This window comes from Lepidochelys olivacea (assembly GCF_965140295.1).
Source record: "Lepidochelys olivacea isolate rLepOli2 genome assembly, chromosome: 28".
Taxonomy (NCBI): Eukaryota; Metazoa; Chordata; order Testudines; family Cheloniidae; genus Lepidochelys; species Lepidochelys olivacea.
The window spans coordinates 62,569-80,960 of record NC_140438.1 but is presented as its reverse complement, the minus strand read 5'-3'; the positions used below and the strand labels follow the sequence as shown (position 1 = coordinate 80,960).

At 46.6% G+C, this 18,392-nt stretch overlaps 1 protein-coding gene across 5 annotated transcripts; it reads left to right on the top strand.

The window, feature by feature from the left end:
- Positions 1-298: 298 nt before the first annotated feature.
- On the top strand, positions 299-17,883 carry LOC311514076 (uncharacterized protein). 5 transcript variants are annotated; one of them, XR_014709818.1, is made up of 6 exons: positions 300-736; positions 9,419-9,486; positions 10,149-10,275; positions 10,956-11,069; positions 11,427-12,885; positions 15,887-17,883. XR_014709818.1 is itself a non-coding variant. In XM_084616399.1 (6 exons), exons 2-5 carry the CDS (start codon positions 9,463-9,465, stop codon positions 12,794-12,796), a joined length of 1,635 nt encoding a protein of 544 aa, XP_084472525.1. In that variant the 5' UTR covers positions 300-736; positions 9,419-9,462; the 3' UTR covers positions 12,797-12,801; positions 15,887-17,883. The 5 variants fall into 5 exon arrangements, 1 of the variants encoding a protein (XP_084472525.1); XR_014709819.1 differs by having other exon boundaries at positions 11,427-13,062; XM_084616399.1 differs by having other exon boundaries at positions 11,427-12,801.
- Positions 17,884-18,392: the final 509 nt, after the last annotated feature.

The following is an 18,392-nucleotide window of genomic DNA, read 5'->3' as shown; positions in this document are numbered from 1 at the left end:
GAGACGGCGTGAAATGGGGGGGGTCAGGCGGGGGGGATGGAAAATCAGCCAGGGGTGGGGGAGGGGCAGACGGCGTGAAATGGGGGGGGTCAGGCGGGGGGGATGGAAAATCAGCCAGGGGTGGGGGAGGGGAGACGGCGTGAAATGGGGGGGGGTCAGGCGGGGGGGATGGAAAATCAGCCAGGGGTGGGGGAAGGGAGACAGTGTGAAATGGGGGGGGTCAGGCAGGGGGGATGGAAAATCAGCCGGGGGGGGCAGATGATGTGAAAGGAGGGGTCGGGGGGGATGGAAAACTGCAGCTGTGAATCCCTCTCAGGACATGGGGAGCGAGGGGGGCGGGAGCAGGTTCGATCCCCCGCCGCAATGATCCGTTTCAAAGGAGTCTGGCCTCCTCCTGCCCGAGCCAGGTTTCTGGTCTCGCTGAGAGGCGTGTTCAAGGCCAGGTGGGGCCGTGTGTGTCTCCACTATTTGGGTAGGGACCCCTGCTGGCTAAGTGAGGCCGTGCCCCCGGTTATTCACCCACAGAGGACAGGATATTTCCTCCCGTTTTGCTTTGCTCAACTCCTCCTTTACATCACCAGCTGCCTTTTCTGTGACACTCAGCTCCGCCTCCTGTGGTGCCACCCTGGGACTTCCTTTTCCTATCTGCAGACTGCCGGTAGCTCCTGCACAGCTAACTTCCTCTTCTGACTCTCCCCGTGGCTCTCAGACTCCATCTCCAATCCCGCTCCTAAAGGTACCGTATCAGCCTGAGCAAATTCTCTTGCCCTACTTCTAGGAGTTGGCGCTGCAGGTTTGTCTACCTCTGTTGGTTCCATCATGCTGACAGGGATGGGAATCGATTCTTTATCCTCCTCTGACACATCTTCTCTCTTTTCTAATTCTTTCCAACAGCTGATCACGGTCTGATCTATAGCCCTTCAGCGACTTTAAGCTGGCATCCAAATTTTGCTGGGCTTCCCTGAGTAGCCCTACTTTTTTATTCCATTTCTTTCCCAGTGAACTACAAGTCACGAGCAGGCATTCAACAGCCATTCCCTTTACCAGTTTAGCCCTTTTCTTTTTCTGCTCTGTTTCTACATCAAATACCTCACTTACAAAACCCCATGGGTTACATGCTCAGAAATCCTCTCGCTATTTCTCAGCTGTTCTAAACCTCCTCCCCCCCCTTAGACGATCGTATCACTTTAAATAATATTATTTTAACAATAACACAATTACTTTATAATATTACTTTTTATCTTGCAGTATTATATTCAAAAACCTTAAAATTAAACTTCTAAGTCAAAACCACAACACAAAACCAGAAATACTGGGACTGCTGCCAAGCTGCAGTCACAGGAAATTAGGTTTCTGTTTTCTTAAGAGAGTGGGGGAGACACACAATTTGTAAGTCTCTGTAATTTTAACCATTTACTTATGCCTCAGGTGAGATTTCTAGGGGTCTAAGGATGCCTGGAATTCCTGAAAATTCCTGTCACACACTCATTGAGTCTCCTGGCTAGTTGAAGATGAAGAGATCTAGAATAGATGATGAATGAAGCTCTTTTATATGACACAAGTGCCGGAAATCCTTCCTCTTATGCCCAAATTTCATTCCTCCCCCACAGAAATGTTAGGGTACACTTACCCCATAGGCTAATATGTACGTGCGTATTGTAAGAGAAAAGTGAGTAGGCCTAAAACTCTGGTCAAGTTAATTGTGTACATGGTCAGAGGGCAGGAGAAGAGAGTGGAAAGTTCCAAGCAGAACAATTTGTAATAGCCAATCTTGAGAAATATAACAGCCACAGCTAGTGTTAGGAAAGCTCATAACGGCAAAAGAAAAAACTGTGAATAACAGGACAAAGCTTGTTTTTGCTGTATTCCTAATAAGGAAAATGTATTCCTAATAAGGCAAAAAATTAATAAGGAACTGTGTGCAATTGATTGTGGTTTTGATCTATATAAGCTTCTGTGTTCCCTGTTTCGGGTTCGGCAGCTAGGCTGGCTGTGGTCCCCTGCATGCTTGTAATAAAGTGGGCCTCAGGCTGTTCTGAACCAAATACAACGCTTGGTTAATTTTCCACAACAGTATTGATGACAGGTATGTACGCACTTGTAGTGTACTTGTTAAGTCTGTGGGTACAACTTTGAAAAACCCGCTATGCCATTCTTCGTTGTCCATTGGTCTGGGTAAACGTAGGCATGGGTGCTTTTTCTATTTGTCTTTCACTTGTCTTTATTGAATTTCATCTCGTTCATTCAGCCTACTTCTCCAGTTTGTAAATGTTACCTTGAATTCTAATCCTGTCCTCCAATGTGCTTGCAACCCCTCGCAGCTGCTGTTATCTGCATATTTAGACAGCATGCTCTCCAGTCCATTATCCAAGTAATTAGTGAAAATATTGAATATATCAGATCCAGGACTGGCCCCTGGGCACCCCATTGTATACATCCTCTCAGTTGGACAGTGAACCAGTAATGATTCCTGTCTGAGTACAGCCTTTCAACAACATTTTCACCCATTTTATAGCACTTGCATGTACACCACATTTCCCTAGTTCACGGTGAGAATGTCATGGGGGCCTGTGTCAAAAGCCTGACTAAAATCAAGATATGTCCTATCTACAGTGTCCCCTGGATCTATAAGTCCAGTACCCCTGTGAAAGTAGGAAATTAGATTGACTTGGCATTATTTGTTTTTGCAAATCCATGCTGGCTATAACTTATCACCTTACTGGCCTCTAGGTGCTTACAAATTGATTGTATAATAATTTGTTCATTCAAGGTATCTAAGGAAGGCTTGACTTTATTTCCCGGTTCTCTTTGTTCCCCTTTTAAAAGATCGGTACTCTGTTTGCCCTTCTCCAGTCTTCACCGTTCTCCAGGTGTTCTCAAAGATAACTGCTAATGGTTCCCAGATTGCCTCAGCTAATTCCTTGAGCACCCTAAAATGAATTTCATGGCTGACATTAATATATATAATGTATCTACATATTTTTAACCTGTTCTTTCCATATTGTGGTTTCTGTTTCTTCCTCCTCTTGGTTAATAATAATTAAGACCCTACCTGAATTGCAGGATGATCTTCAAATAATTGCAGCTGAGTTGCAAAGAAGGCTTGGAAAATCGCAGAAAAGTAATAATGGACCTTTACTAATTGCCATAATTTGGAAAGGCCACAGCAGATCTATTTGTTTAATAAAAATCTGCTGGAATAATATAAACACTCAATTATTACATTACGCCTGTGAATTTTTTTGGTAACCAAACAATCTGGTGCAGCTACAGGGCCATAACTAGGGTGGGGTGAGTGGGGCGGCCGCCAAGGGCACAAAGCAGGGCTGGGGAGTAGAAAAATGGGGCAGAAAAATGAGGGTGGAAATTTGCGTCACGGATCATGAAATCTGGTCTCCGGCTGCCCAGTTCTGAAGGCAGAGTGGAAAGCAGCAGCTGCCGGCTGGGTGGCTAGCTCTGAAGGCAGTGCCCCACAGTACAGAAGTAAGGATGGCAATTCTAAGCCACCCCTACTTCTCTGCCTTCAGAGCTGGGCACCGGCCAGCATCCACCGCTCTCTCGCCACCCAGCTCCAGGCAGCGCCGCTGCCAGCATCAACTCAGGAGTAAGGGTGGGAATACCGCACCCCCCGAGTAGGCTTGCAACCCCCTTTTGGGTCTGGGCCCCTAGTTTGAGAAACGCTGTGGAGAAATCACACTTTTTCGTGGGTTACTCACTACATAAATAGCAAATTTTGCGGGTGTATAACACATCCTCAAAGTTCACTATTTCTACCATGACCAACCCTTAAAAATTATATGTTTCCCCCTTCCCGCCCCGTGATTTAAGTAGTACCCTACTTATTGCCTTCTATGTCCCTTGCTAGGTGTAACTTATTTTGGGAGTTAATCTTTCTGATTTTGTCCCCACATGTCATGGTACTCACTGAGCGGGGGGAAAACCAATAACAGAAAATGTGGAAATGGCAGAAGTGCTAAACGACTTTTGTTTCAGTTTTCACCAAAAAGTTTAGTAGCAATTGGACATCTAACTTAATGAATGCCAATAAAAATGAGGTAGGGTCAGAGGCTAAAATAGGGAAAGAACAAGTTAAAAATTTACTTAGGTTAGACGTCTTCAAGTCACCAGGGCCTGATGCAATGCACCCTAGAATGCAGAAGGAGCTGACTGAGGAGATATCTGAGCCATTAGTGATTATCTTCTAAAAGTCATGGAAGACGGGAGAGATTTCAGAGGACTGGAAAAGGGCAAATCTAGTGCCCATCTATAAAAAGGGGAGTAAGGACAACCCAGGGAATTTCAGACCAATCAGCTTCTTTTAATTCCCTGGAAAGATAATGGAACAAATAATTAAGCAATCAGTTAGCAAACACCTAGATGATGATAAGGTGATAAGTAACAGTCAGCATGGATTTGTCAAGAACAAATTGTGTCAAACCACCCTAATAGCTTTTTTTTGACGGGGTAACAAGCTTTTGGATAGAGGGGAAGTGGTAGACATGGTATATCTTGACTTTAGTAAGGCTTTTGATACTGTCTTGCATGACCTTCTCATAAACAAACTAGAAAAATACAACTGAGATGGAACTACCATTAGGTGGGTGCATAGCTGGTTGGAAAACTGTCCCCAGAGAGTAATCAGTGGTTCACAGTCAAGCTGGAAGGGCATATCGAGTGGGATCCCACTGGGATCAGTTCTGGGTCCGGTTCTGATCAATATCTTCATCAAAGATAGGATTAAAATTCAAAATGATCAGGACAAAATGGTCTGAAGTAAATAGGATGAAATTTAATAAGGACAAATGCAAAGTACTCCACTTAGGAAGGAACAATCAGTTGCACACACACAAAATGGGAAATGACTGTCTAGTGAGGAGTACTGTGGAAAGAGATCTGGGGGTCGTAGTGGATCACAAGCTAAACAAGAGTCAACAGTGTAACACTGTTGTAAAAGAAGCAAACAACTTTCTGGGGTGTATTAGCAGGAGTGTTGTAAACAAGACACAATAAGTAATTCTTCTGCTCTACTCTGTGCTGATTAGGCCTCATCTGGAGGATTGTGTCCAGTTCTGGGTGCCACATTTCAGGAAAGATTTGGAGAAAGTTCAGAGAAGAGCAACAAAAATTATGAAAGGTCTAGCAAACATGACCTGTGAGGGAAGATTGAGAAACTTGGGTTTGTTTAGTCTGGAGAAGAGAAGACTGAGAGGGGACATGATAACGGTTTTCAAGTACATGAAAAGTTGTTACAAGGAGGAGGGAGAAAAATTGTTCTAATTAACCTCTGAGGCTAGGACAAGAGGCAATGGGCTTAAATTGCAGCAATGGTGGTTTAGGTTGGACATCAGGAAAAACTTCCTAACTGTCAGGGTGGTTAAGCACTGGAACAAATTGTCTAGGAAGGTTGTGAAATATCTGTCATTGGAGATTTTTAAAAGCAGGTTGGATAAGACACCTGACAGGGATGGTCTAGATCAGGGGTTCTCAAACTGGGGGTCGGGACCCCTCAGGGGGCTGTGAAGTTATTATGTTGGGGGGGTCGTGAGCTGTCCGCCTCCACCCCAAACCCCACTTTGCCTCCAGCATTTATAATGGTGTTAAATATATAATGTTAGAATTAGTGGGGGAAGCAAAAGTGGATGGGAATCTGGGAGGCAGTGACCATGAGTTGGTTGAGTTCAGGATCCTGACGCAGGGAAGAAAGGTAAGCAGCAGGATACAGACCCTGGACTTCAGGAAAGCAGACTTCGACTCCCTCAGGGAACGGATGGCCAGGATCCCCTGGGGGACTAACTTGAAGGGGAAAGGAGTCCAGGAGAGCTGGCTGTATTTCAAGGAATCCCTGTTGAGGTTACAGGGACAAACCATCCCGATGAGTCGAAAGAATAGTAAATATGGCAGGCGACCAGCTTGGCTTAATAGTGAAATCCTAGCGGATCTTAAACATAAAAAAGAAGCTTACAAGAAGTGTAAGGTTGGACATATGACCAGGGAAGAGTATAAAAATATTGCTCGGGCATGTAGGAATGATATCAGGAGGGCCAAATCGCACCTGGAGCTGCAGCTAGCAAGAGATGTCAAGAGTAACAAGAAGGGTTTCTTCAGGTATGTTGGCAACAAGAAGAAAGCCAAGGAAAGTGTGGGCCCCTTACTGAATGAGGGAGGCAACCTAGTGACAGAGGATGTGGAAAAAGCTAATGTACTCAATGCTTTTTTTGCCTCTGTCTTCACTAACAAGGTCAGCTCCCAGACTGCTGCGCTGGGCATCACAAAATGGGGAAGAGATGGCCAGCCCTCTGTGGAGATAGAGGTGGTTAGGGACTGTTTAGAAAAGCTGGACGTGCACAAGTCCATGGGGCCGGACGAGTTGCATCCGAGAGTGCTGAAGGAATTGGCGGCTGTGATTGCAGAGCCATTGGCCATTATCTTTGAAAACTCGTGGCGAACCGGGGAGGTCCCGGATGACTGGAAAAAGGCTAATGTAGTGCCAATCTTTAAAAAAGAGAAGAAGGAGGATCCTGGGAACTACAGGCCAGTCAGCCTCACCTCAGTCCCTGGAAAAATCATGGAGCAGGTCCTCAAAGAATCAATCCTGATGCACTTGCATGAGAGGAAAGTGATCAGGAACAGCCAGCATGGATTCACCAAGGGAAGGTCATGCCTGACTAATCTAATCGCCTTTTATGATGAGATTACTGGTTCTGTGGATGAAGGGAAAGCAGTGGATGTATTGTTTCTTGACTTTAGCAAAGCTTTTGACACGGTCTCCCACAGTATTCTTGTCAGCAAGTTAAGGAAGTATGGGCTGGATGAATGCACTATAAGGTAGATAGAAAGCTGGCTAGAATGTCGGGCTCAACGGGTAGTGATCAATGGCTCCATGTCTAGTTGGCAGCCGGTATCAAGTGGAGTGCCCCAAGGGTCGGTCCTGGGGCCGGTTTTGTTCAATATCTTCATAAATGATCTGGAGGATGGTGTGGATTGCACTCTCAGCAAATTTGCGGATGATACTAAACTGGGAGGAGTGGTAGATACGCTGGAGGGGAGGGATAGGATACAGAAGGACCTAGACAAATTGGAGGATTGGGCCAAAAGAAATCTGATGAGGTTCAATAAGGATAAGTGCAGGGTCCTGCACTTAGGATGGAAGAATCCAATGCACCGCTACAGACTAGGGACCGAATGGCTAGGCAGCAGTTCTGCGGAAAAGGACCTAGGGGTGACAGTGGACGAGAAGCTGGATATGAGTCAGCAGTGTGCCCTTGTTGCCAAGAAGGCCAATGGCATTTTGGGATGTATAAGTAGGGGCATAGCGAGCAGATCGAGGGACGTGATCGTTCCCCTCTATTCGACATTGGTGAGGCCTCATCTGGAGTACTGTGTCCAGTTTTGGGCCCCACACTACAAGAAGGATGTGGATAAATTGGAGAGAGTCCAGCGAAGGGCAACAAAAATGATTAGGGGTCTAGAACACATGACTTATGAGGAGAGGCTGAGGGAGCTGGGATTGTTTAGCCGGCAGAAGAGAAGAATGAGGGGGGATTTGATAGCTGCTTTCAACTACCTGAAAGGGGGTTCCAAAGAGGATGGCTCTAGACTGTTCTCAATGGTAGCAGATGACAGAACGAGGAGTAATGGTCTCAAGTTGCAGTGGGGGAGGTTTAGATTGGATATTAGGAAAAACTTTTTCACTAAGAGGGTGGTGAAACACTGGAATGCGTTACCTAGGGAGGTGGTAGAATCTCCTTCCTTAGAGGTTTTTAAGGTCAGGCTTGACAAAGCCCTGGCTGGGATGATTTAACTGGGAATTGGTCCTGCTTCGAGCAGGGGGTTGGACTAGATGACCTTCAGGGGTCCCTTCCAACCCTGATATTCTATGATTCTGTTTTTAATTTATAAGGGGGGTCGCACTCAGAGGCTTGCTATGTGAAAGGGGTCACCAGTACCAAAGTTTGAGAATCTCTGGTCTAGAAAATACTTAATTCTGCCATGAGTGCAGGGGATGGGACTAGATGACCTCGTGAGGTCCCTTCCAGTCCTATGATTCTATGCTTGTGCTGTTCTTTTGTACTCATCCATAGCAATCTGTCCATGATTCAAATTTTTGTAGGATTCCTTTTTATTGTCTGGTCATTAAAGAGCTTACTGACCAAATAAAGCAAAATACGCAAGCTAAGCTCAATATACTTAAACAGGTTACAGAATGTAATTTCTTACCCTGAATGTTATTTTAGGCAGGTTGCAAAGTTTCTGTGGTTCAGAGTTCCAGTTATATTTCTTTTCAGACTGGACCCCTGTCTCAGTGTGGACTCCCCCCTGTCTTCCCTTCAGATGGCTTTAGCAGTCTTTCTTCTTGGGGAGACAGGCCATGGAGAGGAGGTGTCTCGTTTGCCTTCCTCCCCACCCTTAAATAAGATTTACATAAAGCGGGAATCTTTTATTTCTCAAACTTGACCCCCCCTTTCCCTTCCAGTGGAAAGTTACAAGAAGTCCCAGGTGTCACGGACTCACAGGTCATGCCCACTCTTGGCCCCATGCGGTCTCTGGGGGAAACCCCCTTCAGTGAGACAGCACTTCTCAGGGGTCCACTCTCTCTTGGGGGTTACCTCCTGAAGCCGCACCTCTCTGAACCTTAGCACACCTGTTTCTCGCCGTGGGCCCCCTCAGGGAGTCCACTTGCTCTAGAGCCCCGGGGCCTCTACGCCCAGAGGGAATGATGCAACCCTGTTCTCTAGACCGGAGCAACTCTCAGCCAGAAGGGTTTATTGAATGTCTGAACACACCATAGGAAACTCTTAGGGCCCTCAGGCCTGGCCTTCCTCAGCACAGCACATCCAAGTCTCCCTTGCTTCCAGGTGGACTCTGCCTGGTCTCTCTCTTTCCAGTCCCGAGCCTCCCTGCTTCCTAGCTGGGCATTTGATATCACCTGTTTTTTGAAGTCCATTGTCCTTATTTTCCTGCTCTAATGCTTTCCTTCTCTTAGAATCACGAAATCATCATTTCATGAACACTTTCGCCAATATTGCTTTCCACCTTCCGTTTCTTAACTAACTCCTGCCTGTTAGTCGGAATCAACCCTAAAATGCCTGTCCCCCTGGTTACTACGTCCATCTTCTGAAGCAAACAGGTGTCCCCAACACATTCCAAGAACTTATTGGACACTTTGTGTTTGTTTGAATACCTTTTCTACGGATGACTGGGTAGTTAAAGTCCCATGTCTTTCCCCCGTCCCCCCCATTACTAATTGTGTTTTGAATATTTCTTTTATTTGCATGACAGAGTCGAATAAAATGTAAAATATAAAATATAAAATATTTCTTTTATTTGCATGAACATCAGTCTGCAGGGAAAGAGCCACGGGGAATTGTGATGTGACGTTACTGTCCTGTTCTGACATGTCCCCTTCTTGCCCTGACAGGCTGCAACGTTACGTCCCATCCTTCTCGGGACCAGGGAAGGGAAATGGCTGCCGTGGGGCAAGTTCAGGTAGGGATTATCGGGGAGTTGCTGGTGGGCTCCTGTTGGCAGGAGAAGGGCAGTAAAGACATAGGAGGTGGGTGCTTCTGTGGGTGGTCGGCAGGTGGGAGGGGGCAGGAAATACACAGGCTGGAGAAAGGGAGGGGGACTTGCTGGGATTTGTTTACGGTGGGGCCTAGATTCTAGCAACAGACCCATGGGGTTTGTGGGTGGAAATTCCCTAATTTGTCAAGCAGGAAATACCCCCCTGGACTGGGCTGGGGAAATGTACCAGACTCCAATACTGGAGTCTGAACTTAATAGCCAGAGGGTAACCTCCAGTGAGGCCCAGGGAAGACACCCCATCCCTTTCCATCCAACTGCTGGCACGGGGACGGGAGTTGGGATTCCTACCAGGGGACTGGCTGTCCCTGGACTCTCCTGGGGGCTCTATCTCTTGTATCCACTTCTGACTGGTAGGTGAGTGTTGACTGTGAAGACCCTGGCCATCTCTGTCTGGCTCTCTCTCTTTCTCCCCTCACCCTGATGCCTCCTGGCTGCTCTGATGGAGAGGGGGTCGGAGCCTGCCTGCCTGCCTCCCAGAGCTTCCATGTGATTGGCCCTCCTCCCCTGTGAACGGTGGGGTTGTCACTGGGCAGCAGGCGCAGAGTGGGGGGCTCTTGCTCTTTCAGGGGCCGGTGACTTTCGAGGAGGTGGCTGTGTATTTCACTGAGGAAGAGTGGGCTCTGCTGGACCCCGCTCAGAGAGCCCTCTACGGAGATGTCATGCAGGAGAACTATAAGAATGTGACCTCGCTGGGTAAGGATTCCTGTCCCCTCGGTTCTTAGAAGGAGAAATGAAGAGTTAAGGTTCACATTGCACCCTCAGTTTTTCCCTGTTTCAGCAACCCCCTGACAGGCCAATGACACACAGACTTAGCACTCGACCCTCCCCGCTACAGAACGCTTTGGGAGCAGAGCACAGGCGCAGGACAGCACAAACGCTAACACCGTCTCTTTCCACATGCTGGAAGGGCACGAGGCAGCACTAGGCATCCTTAACTCTGCTTAATGTACTTTATGGGCCTTTAATTTCCTTGGTTTTCTGTTGAATGGACTTTTTAGCCACTGTATCTATGTTGACACTACAGTTTTTGAGGCAATTTATGTCAGGTGGGGATGCGATTTTTGACATCGCTAACTGACAGAGCAGTGGGCTTAGAGGTAGTTCCAGCACCTCCAGTGAAAGTCCCAAGGGGGTCTCTGTGACCCAACCCATCACAGGGTGGTCTGGTGAGGGAAGGTTTCCGGGAGTCAGAGATTCTGTGGGTTCCAGTCTTCACTGAGGCACCAGTCTACACAGCTGTTTTTAATGGGCTAGCACCTACAGTGGAGCACCCATAGGGAGACACATCTCAAAGAACCATCGCTGATGCACAAGTTGAGTAACTTCTTCTTGTGCTGTTACCTGATCTCACTGGTCGTCTTTCCCATGAGCAGGGTTTCCAGTTTCCAAACCCGATGTCATCTCCCAGCTGGAACGAGGGGAAGAGCCGGGGGCCCCAGATCTCCGGGGCTCAAAGGAAAGAGAGATCCTGAGAGGCAGCCGAGTGGGTGAGGGATGATTAAACTTACTCAGTGCTTGAAGGAAACAGCTGGGATTCCCAACAAAGACCTTGTGAGGTTTCTGGGTTCAGGATGGTCCCCAGCAGGTGTCGTATCCTCAGGGCAGATACTGTTCATGGGTCCCTACCAATCCTAACTCCTGGCAGTAGTTCCCTCCCCAAACTCTCTTCTTCCTGGGGAGTGTTTGTATGGGAACTGGATGCAGAATTGATCCCCTCCTCTCGCCCCTTTGGGGAAGAGTTGGGGGAAATTCAGTCCCTGGTTTTTCTCCATCTCCAGCTATTCTCTTGGTTTGTTCCCCCCTTTTCTCTTCTGGCTTCTGAGGTTTTCCTTTCTCTGTCCCAGCAGGTGATGGGATGGTGAGAGAGACCGTGGAGCAGAATCCTCAGCAGGAAGAGGAGCAAGTGGAACCGCAGGGGACGTTATTGCAAAGATGCAAAGGGAGTGTGTCCAGGAGTTGTGAGCAGGGAAAAGGCTCTCAGGGCCAGCACAGGCCAGAGAAGGGGCAGGAGAACCAGCCAGTGCAGACAGTTGGAATACCTGTTAATTATCGGGGAACTCACAAAGGTCTCAAGGAAACCACGTCCCCGCAGAGAATCCTGACGGGAGAGAGAAATAACACGGGCTTTGAGTGTGGGAAAAAGTTCAGGAGGCGCTCACACCTTATTACCCATCAGAGAATCCACACCAGAGTGAGACCCTATGGATGCTGTGAGTGTGGGAAAACCTTCACTGAGCGCTCAACCCTTATTCGCCATCAGAGCATCCACACCGGAGTGAGACCCTATGAATGCTGTGAGTGCGGGAAAGCCTTTGCTGAGAGCTCAAACCTTATTCGCCATCAGAGCATCCACACAGGGGAGAAACCCTATAAATGCTGTGAGTGCGGGAAAACCTTTGCTCGGAGCTCACACCTTATTCGCCATCAGAGGATCCATACAGGGGAGAAACCCTATGAATGCTGTGAGTGCGGGAAAACCTTCACTCGGAGCTCACACCTTATTCGCCATCAGAGGATCCACACAGGGGAGAAACCTTATGAATGCTGTGAATGCGGGAAAACCTTCGCTCAGAGCTCAGGCCTTATTACACATCAGAGGAGCCACACAGGAGAGAAACCCTATAAATGCTGTGAGTGCGGGAAAACCTTTGGTGGGAGCTCAGAGCTTATTACACATCAGAGAATCCACACAGGAGAGAAACCCTATAAATGCTGTGAGTGCGGGAAAACCTTCATTGATCGCTCACACCTTATTCGCCACCAGAGGATCCACACAGGAGAGAAACCCTATAAATGCTGTGAGTGCGGGAAAACCTTCACTCAGAGCTCAGGCCTTATTACACATCAGAGGAGGCACACAGGAGAGAAACCCTATAAATGCTGTGAGTGCGGGAAAACCTTTGCTCAGAGCTCAGGCCTTATTACACATCAGAGGATCCACACAGGAGAGAAACCCTATGAATGCTGTGAGTGCGGGAAAACCTTTGCTGGGAGATCAGGCCTTATTATACATCAGAGGATCCACACAGGAGAGAAACCCTATAAATGCTGTGAGTGCGGGAAAACATTCGCTGGGAGATCAGGCCTTATTACACATCAGAGGAGTCACACAGGAGAGAAACCCTATGAATGCTGTGAGTGCGGGAAAACCTTCGCTGGGAGATCAGGCCTTATTACACATCAGAGGAGCCACACAGGAGAGAAAATCCTATGAATGCTGTGAGTGCGGGAAAACCTTTGCTGGGAGATCAGGCCTTATTATACATCAGAGGAGTCACACAGGAGAGAAACCCTATAAATGCTGTGAGTGCGGGAAAACCTTCCATCACAGCTCTTCTCATATTTATCACCAGAGAAGCTGCAAGGGAGATAAACACCATGAAAATCTTGTCTAGGGCTCAGAAAAGATGTTTTTTTCCTTTTCCTAATTCCCAAGTAGTGCACTTTAAGGCAGCATTTGTGGTGTCTCAGCTCCTTCAGGTGAGTTGTCTGCTTTTCCCTTTTGCAGCTCACCCTTCCTTGGAGTGAAGCCCACAGTGTTTTTCATCAACTCCTTTGTCATTGTCAGGGTTCCATCCCCACTTTGAACTCCAGGGTACAGATGTGGGGAACTGCATGAAAGACCCCCTAAGCTTATTCTTACCAGCTTAGGTTAAAAATTTCCTCAAGGTACAAACTTTGCCTTGTCCTTGAACCCTATGCTGCCACCACCAAGCGTGTTAAACAAAGAAGAGGGAAAGAGACCACTTGGAGACGTCATCCCCCAAAATATCCCCCCAAGCCCTACACACCCCCTTTTCGGGGGAGGCTTGAGAATAATATCCTAACCAATTGGTTACAAAATCATCAAAGACCCAAACCCCTGGATCTTGGAACAATGGAAAAATCAGTCAGGTTCTTAAAGGAAGGATTTCATTTAAAAAAAAAAGAAAGGTAAAAATCATCTCTGTAAAATCAGGATGGAAAATATTTTACAGGGTATTCAGATTCAAAACACAGAGCATCCGCCTCTGGGCAAAACCTTATAGTTACAGAAAACAGGAATAAACCTCCCTCTTAACACAGGGAAAATTCACATGAAACAAAAAATAAACTAATCTGCCTTGCATGGCTTACCTCTGCTGGTAGCAATATTGGAGACTTGGATTAGGATGGGTTGGAGAAGATGGATTTCTGTCTGGCCTCTCTCAGTCCCAAGAGAGAACAAACATGTGAACAAAGAGCACAAAACAAAAGCCCCCCCCCCCAAGATTTGAAAGTATCTTGTCCCCTTATTGGTCCTTTTGGTCAGGTGCCAGCCAGGTTAGCTGAGCTTCTTAACCCTTCACAGGTAACAGGATGTTGCCTCTGGCCAGGAGGGATTTTCCAGCACTGTATAGAGAAAGGTGGTGACCCTTCCCTGTATATTTATGACAGTGATGGAAGTGTGTATCCCTCCAACAGGAATGTCCATCAGTCCCAGGTGGGGGAACCAGGAGTGACACAACTATTTTTTCAAGAAAGAAAATAGCCCATATAGCGGCCAGGGTAACATAGCAAATTTCCTCATCACTGGACACAAGCTCCAGCACTTTTCCTAGTCTAACCAAATTTGGAGCATCAAGTTTATACTTTTCCTCCCACTGCAAAGTGATTGTTAGTCTTCAGGTTCCCCCGTTAGGGACAGATTGCCTCATTCCCAGTTGTTCCCACGTTGCACTGGGTTCTGCTGAATAGCAGTTGGGTTTTGTACCATTTTTCTCAAAGTAAATATAACAGAGAAGGTGCAGGGATAGAGGGTGTGACTAAGTGGGGATTTTCCCTTATGTTGTTTGTGAGCCTTACTGTTGGGCCTATGTGAGTTTTACTGTTTTGCATTAATACTGCGTGTGCCTCAGTTTTCCTGTGTGCTGCACCAATACCTCGGTGGTGGGAATAGGGGTGTGTGACTTTGGCTGAGACGTCTGGGGCTGGTGAGGCTGTGTGACGTTGCAGTCTCTATGCTTTATGGAAATATGCTTTTGAATATGACAGAACTGGAATATGCTTTACACTAAATACCCCTTGTATGGTGTCGTTAGAAAGCTTGTAATCTACGAAATGTCCATCCTATTTGTTTGCATGTATTATGTATTATCTTGAGGTAGGAGAATAAGCTATAAACTTGTATCACTGATGTAAATATATTAAGTGGAGGCCATTAAGGGTGTTCCAGAAACAATCAGTTAAATGGCCTAAGTTACTTGAAACCCTTCCTGTGTATGTGTGGGCCAGCCCATGGGGAATGGAGACTAGGGGTCTTACAGTGACATGTGACCATGTAACCTGATGATGAAATCCATCTTAAATCTAGTACTTTTCCATTTGGAAGGAGGGGTGGGGACCCAGAGAGACAAAGGATTCCTGCCTTGTGTCAAAGCTATAAAAGGGGGTGGAGCAGGACAAAGGGGGCCAGTCATGAGAAATCCCCGGCTTACCACCTGAGATGTCTGCTGGAACTAACACTACCTGGGGAAAGGATTGGGCCCAGACTAGGAAGGAGTCTAATCTGTGAAAGAAGTTTATTGGAACATCTCTGAGGGTGAGATATTACCTGTAATCAATTTCTTAATGTATTAGGCTTAGACTTGCGTGTTTTTGCTTTATTTTGCTGTGTGACTTACTTTGTTCTGTCTGTTATTACTTGAAACCACTTAAAGGAGCAAACAGCTGTGCATATCTCTCTATCAGTGTTACAGAGGGCGGACAATTTATGAATTTACTCTGTATAAGCTTTATACAGAGTAAAATGGATTTATTTTGGATCCCATTGGGAACTTGGTGTCTGGGTGCTGGAGACAAGTAAGCTGCTGAGCTGTTTTCACTTAAAGCCTGCAGCTTTGGGGGCATGGTCCAGACCCTGGGTCTGTGTTGCAGCAGGCTAGCGTGTCTGACTCAACAAGACAGGGTTCTGGAAGTCCCAAGCTGGCAGGGAAAATGGGCTCCAAGGTAATTTCAGCACATCGGGTGACAGTCCCAAGGGGGTGTCTGTGTCTGACACACGTCACATGGTGCCCTTTGTACCCTGAGACCCAGGAATGGGATGCAACCAGGTGACTCTTTGCTCAGAAAGAGAGACAAAGACAAGGAGGAGGAGCAATGGGGGTGTCTGACTTTGGGTCGCTGGAAGCTGGCAGTCTGCTTGGGGGGACTGGAAGAGGAGGAGTCCTGGGCATCTGGCCCTCGACTCCCCAAAATGGACTTGGCCAAAAGTCAGTGATTTCTGTCTAACAGGTTCTGTTCTACTCCGTGTTCCTGTCGAATAATAAACCTTCTGTTTTACCAGCTGGCTGAGAGTCACTGCTGAATGCGGAGCTGGGGGCAGGGCCCTCTGGCTTCCCTGGGAGCCTCGTCTGGGTGGACTCGCTGCGGGAAGCGCATGGTGTGGAAGGGGATGCTGAATGCTTCGATGTCAGACCCAGGAAGGTCGAAGTTGTGTCAGCTTCTTGCCCTGGTGACAGTGTGCTGAGAGAGAGGAGACATGGCCCCCAGAGTCCTGGCTGGCTTTATATGGAGTAGTTCCAGAGCATTGCCTGGTGACTCTGTGACTGAGGGGGGAAAAAGTGGTTTTTTTTCAACCTCTGTGACGCCTGAAGAAGTGCTTAGTCGGAGGGATTCCCACCTTCCGAATTACCCCAGCAGTGTTTCCTCTTTTTAAGCCATGTAGAATTGATCTTCTCCACTTTCTGCAGTTCCACCGCTCAATGTGTCCTATGATTCAGGGTTCTCAGCCCTCTGTTTGTGGATCACAGTTTGTTTTCTTTGCTCCTAAAACAGTAATTTAGGGCCTGAGATGAAAGTGTCACAGACCTGGATGGGGAATTTGAATGGATCTGAAATACAGTGAGATCATTTGGAGTTTAAATCCCAGTTTCCAACTGTTGGCAAAGCCTGTTGTAGGACTTTTCCTACTGAGATGGGATTGTTTGCAGATGGGGAGGCTGGCTGTTTGGTTTGTTTTTTGGTTTTTCCATTATGACAATACTGGAACTTTTGTAAATAATATGACTCAAAACTAATGAGTGAAGGAGGTTTCAATGGCTCAGAGGACAATGCAATGTGAGAATTTCTTGTCCTGATTCTGAGTCGTGTAGCTCAGTGGTCTACAAACTTTTTTGATCGCACACCCCCAGGGCCAGCTCTAGCAAAGCAAAAAACAAAAGAAAAAATGTGGAAGAGCTGCCGCAGGCATGCTGCCGAAGAATCAAAGGCGGCAGCTCCTTCAGCGGTGACCCTCCTGCTGCGCACCCCCAGGGATGGTCTTGCGCACCCGCTGTGTTGCGCGCACCCCACTTGGGAGTCCACAGGTGTAGCCTATAGGACTAACTGGCTTGCTTGCATAGATGTATCTTTTCGTTTAAGTTTAAGTATTTGGGTTTTTTGTAATAGGTTTATAGATTTATATTAAAGTAAAACTTGGCTGTAACGCAAGAGACCTAAAGGCCATATCTTGTGTGTTAAGCTTAGGGAAGTTAACACATCTATATTAAGACCATTTACCCAGAAAAGTAAAGTTAACCTATATCTTGTTACCTAAATAAATAAGTTTCCACGCATATGTCTATAACCTTCTACCTAGACCAATAGATAATGAAGAATGGCATAGAGGGTTTTTCAGTGTGGTACCCACAGACTTAACAGGTACATCACAAGGAAACTTAATATGCGTATACTGTATATGTGTCATCAATACGCACAAACCTTCTAGCTTATGGGGTAAGTGTACCCTAACATTTGTGGGTGAGGAATAAAATTTGGGCATAAGAGGAAGGATTTCCAGCACTTGTGCCCTATAAAAGAGGTGACGCACCTCACTAGAGCACTTCACTTCACTCCGCTCTGTCATTTTCACTTACTCTGTCTTACACTCACTCTATCTTTTCTATCTACAATGGCTACTACTATTGGTAGGCTATACTTGTTCTTCTTAAACTTTAAGTTTCAAGGGAACTAGGCTAAGCTTGGTTTCTTTTATTCTGAGTTTTGTTTTATTAGGTTTTAAGTTTAAGTTAGTCAAGTAAACCCTAAGTTAGCTCTTAGCATTAGTTTTTCTAAGCTCTGCATCAAGAATTGAGAAACCTGAACTGCAAGGCTGGTCCTGTGTCTCTTACCCCCAGGTTTTCAAGGAAGGGTGTGAGTACATTAACCAAAGCTTTGTAGCATATAATACTATATTATCATATGTATCTTTTGAATAGCAGTAATGCAATTGTAACATTGTAATTCTGGGTATTTTACCATTTACTTACTATTATAAATTTTAATAAAAAGTCTGTAAGGCTATATCTGTCTCAGTATGAGCTTTCTGTCATACCCTAACCTAGTGGCTAACCTAGTGAGGAGGGCTTTAAACTAGGTTCACTGGGGGAAGGAGACCAAAGCCCTGAGGTAAGTGGGGAAGTGGGATACTGGGAGGAAGCATGAGCAGGAGAGCGCAAGGGGGGAGGGCTCCTGCCTCATACTGAGAAAGAGGGACAATCAGCAAGTTATCTCAAGTGACTATACACAAATACAAGAAGCCTGGGAAACAAGCAGGGAGAACTGGAAGTCTTGGCACAGTCAAGGAATTATGATGTGATTGGAATAACAGAGACTTGGTGGGATAACTCACATGACTGGAGTACTGTCATGGATGGATATAAACTGTTCAGGAAGGACAGGCAGGGCAGAAAACGTGGGGGACTTGCATTGTATGTAAGAGAGCAGTATGACTGCTCAGAGCTCCGGTATGAAACTGCAGAAAAACCTGAGTGTCTCTGATTAAGTTTAGAAGTGTGAGCAACAAGGGTGAT

Coding starts and splice junctions, on each gene's coding strand:
- LOC311514076 (XM_084616399.1), top strand. CDS start 9,463: ATGGCTGCCGTGGGGCAAGTTCAG. Junction 9,487..10,148: donor CTGCCGTGGGGCAAGTTCAG/GTAGGGATTATC, acceptor TTGCTCTTTCAG/GGGCCGGTGACTTTCGAGGA. Junction 11,070..11,426: donor CCTGAGAGGCAGCCGAGTGG/GTGAGGGATGAT, acceptor TCTCTGTCCCAG/CAGGTGATGGGATGGTGAGA.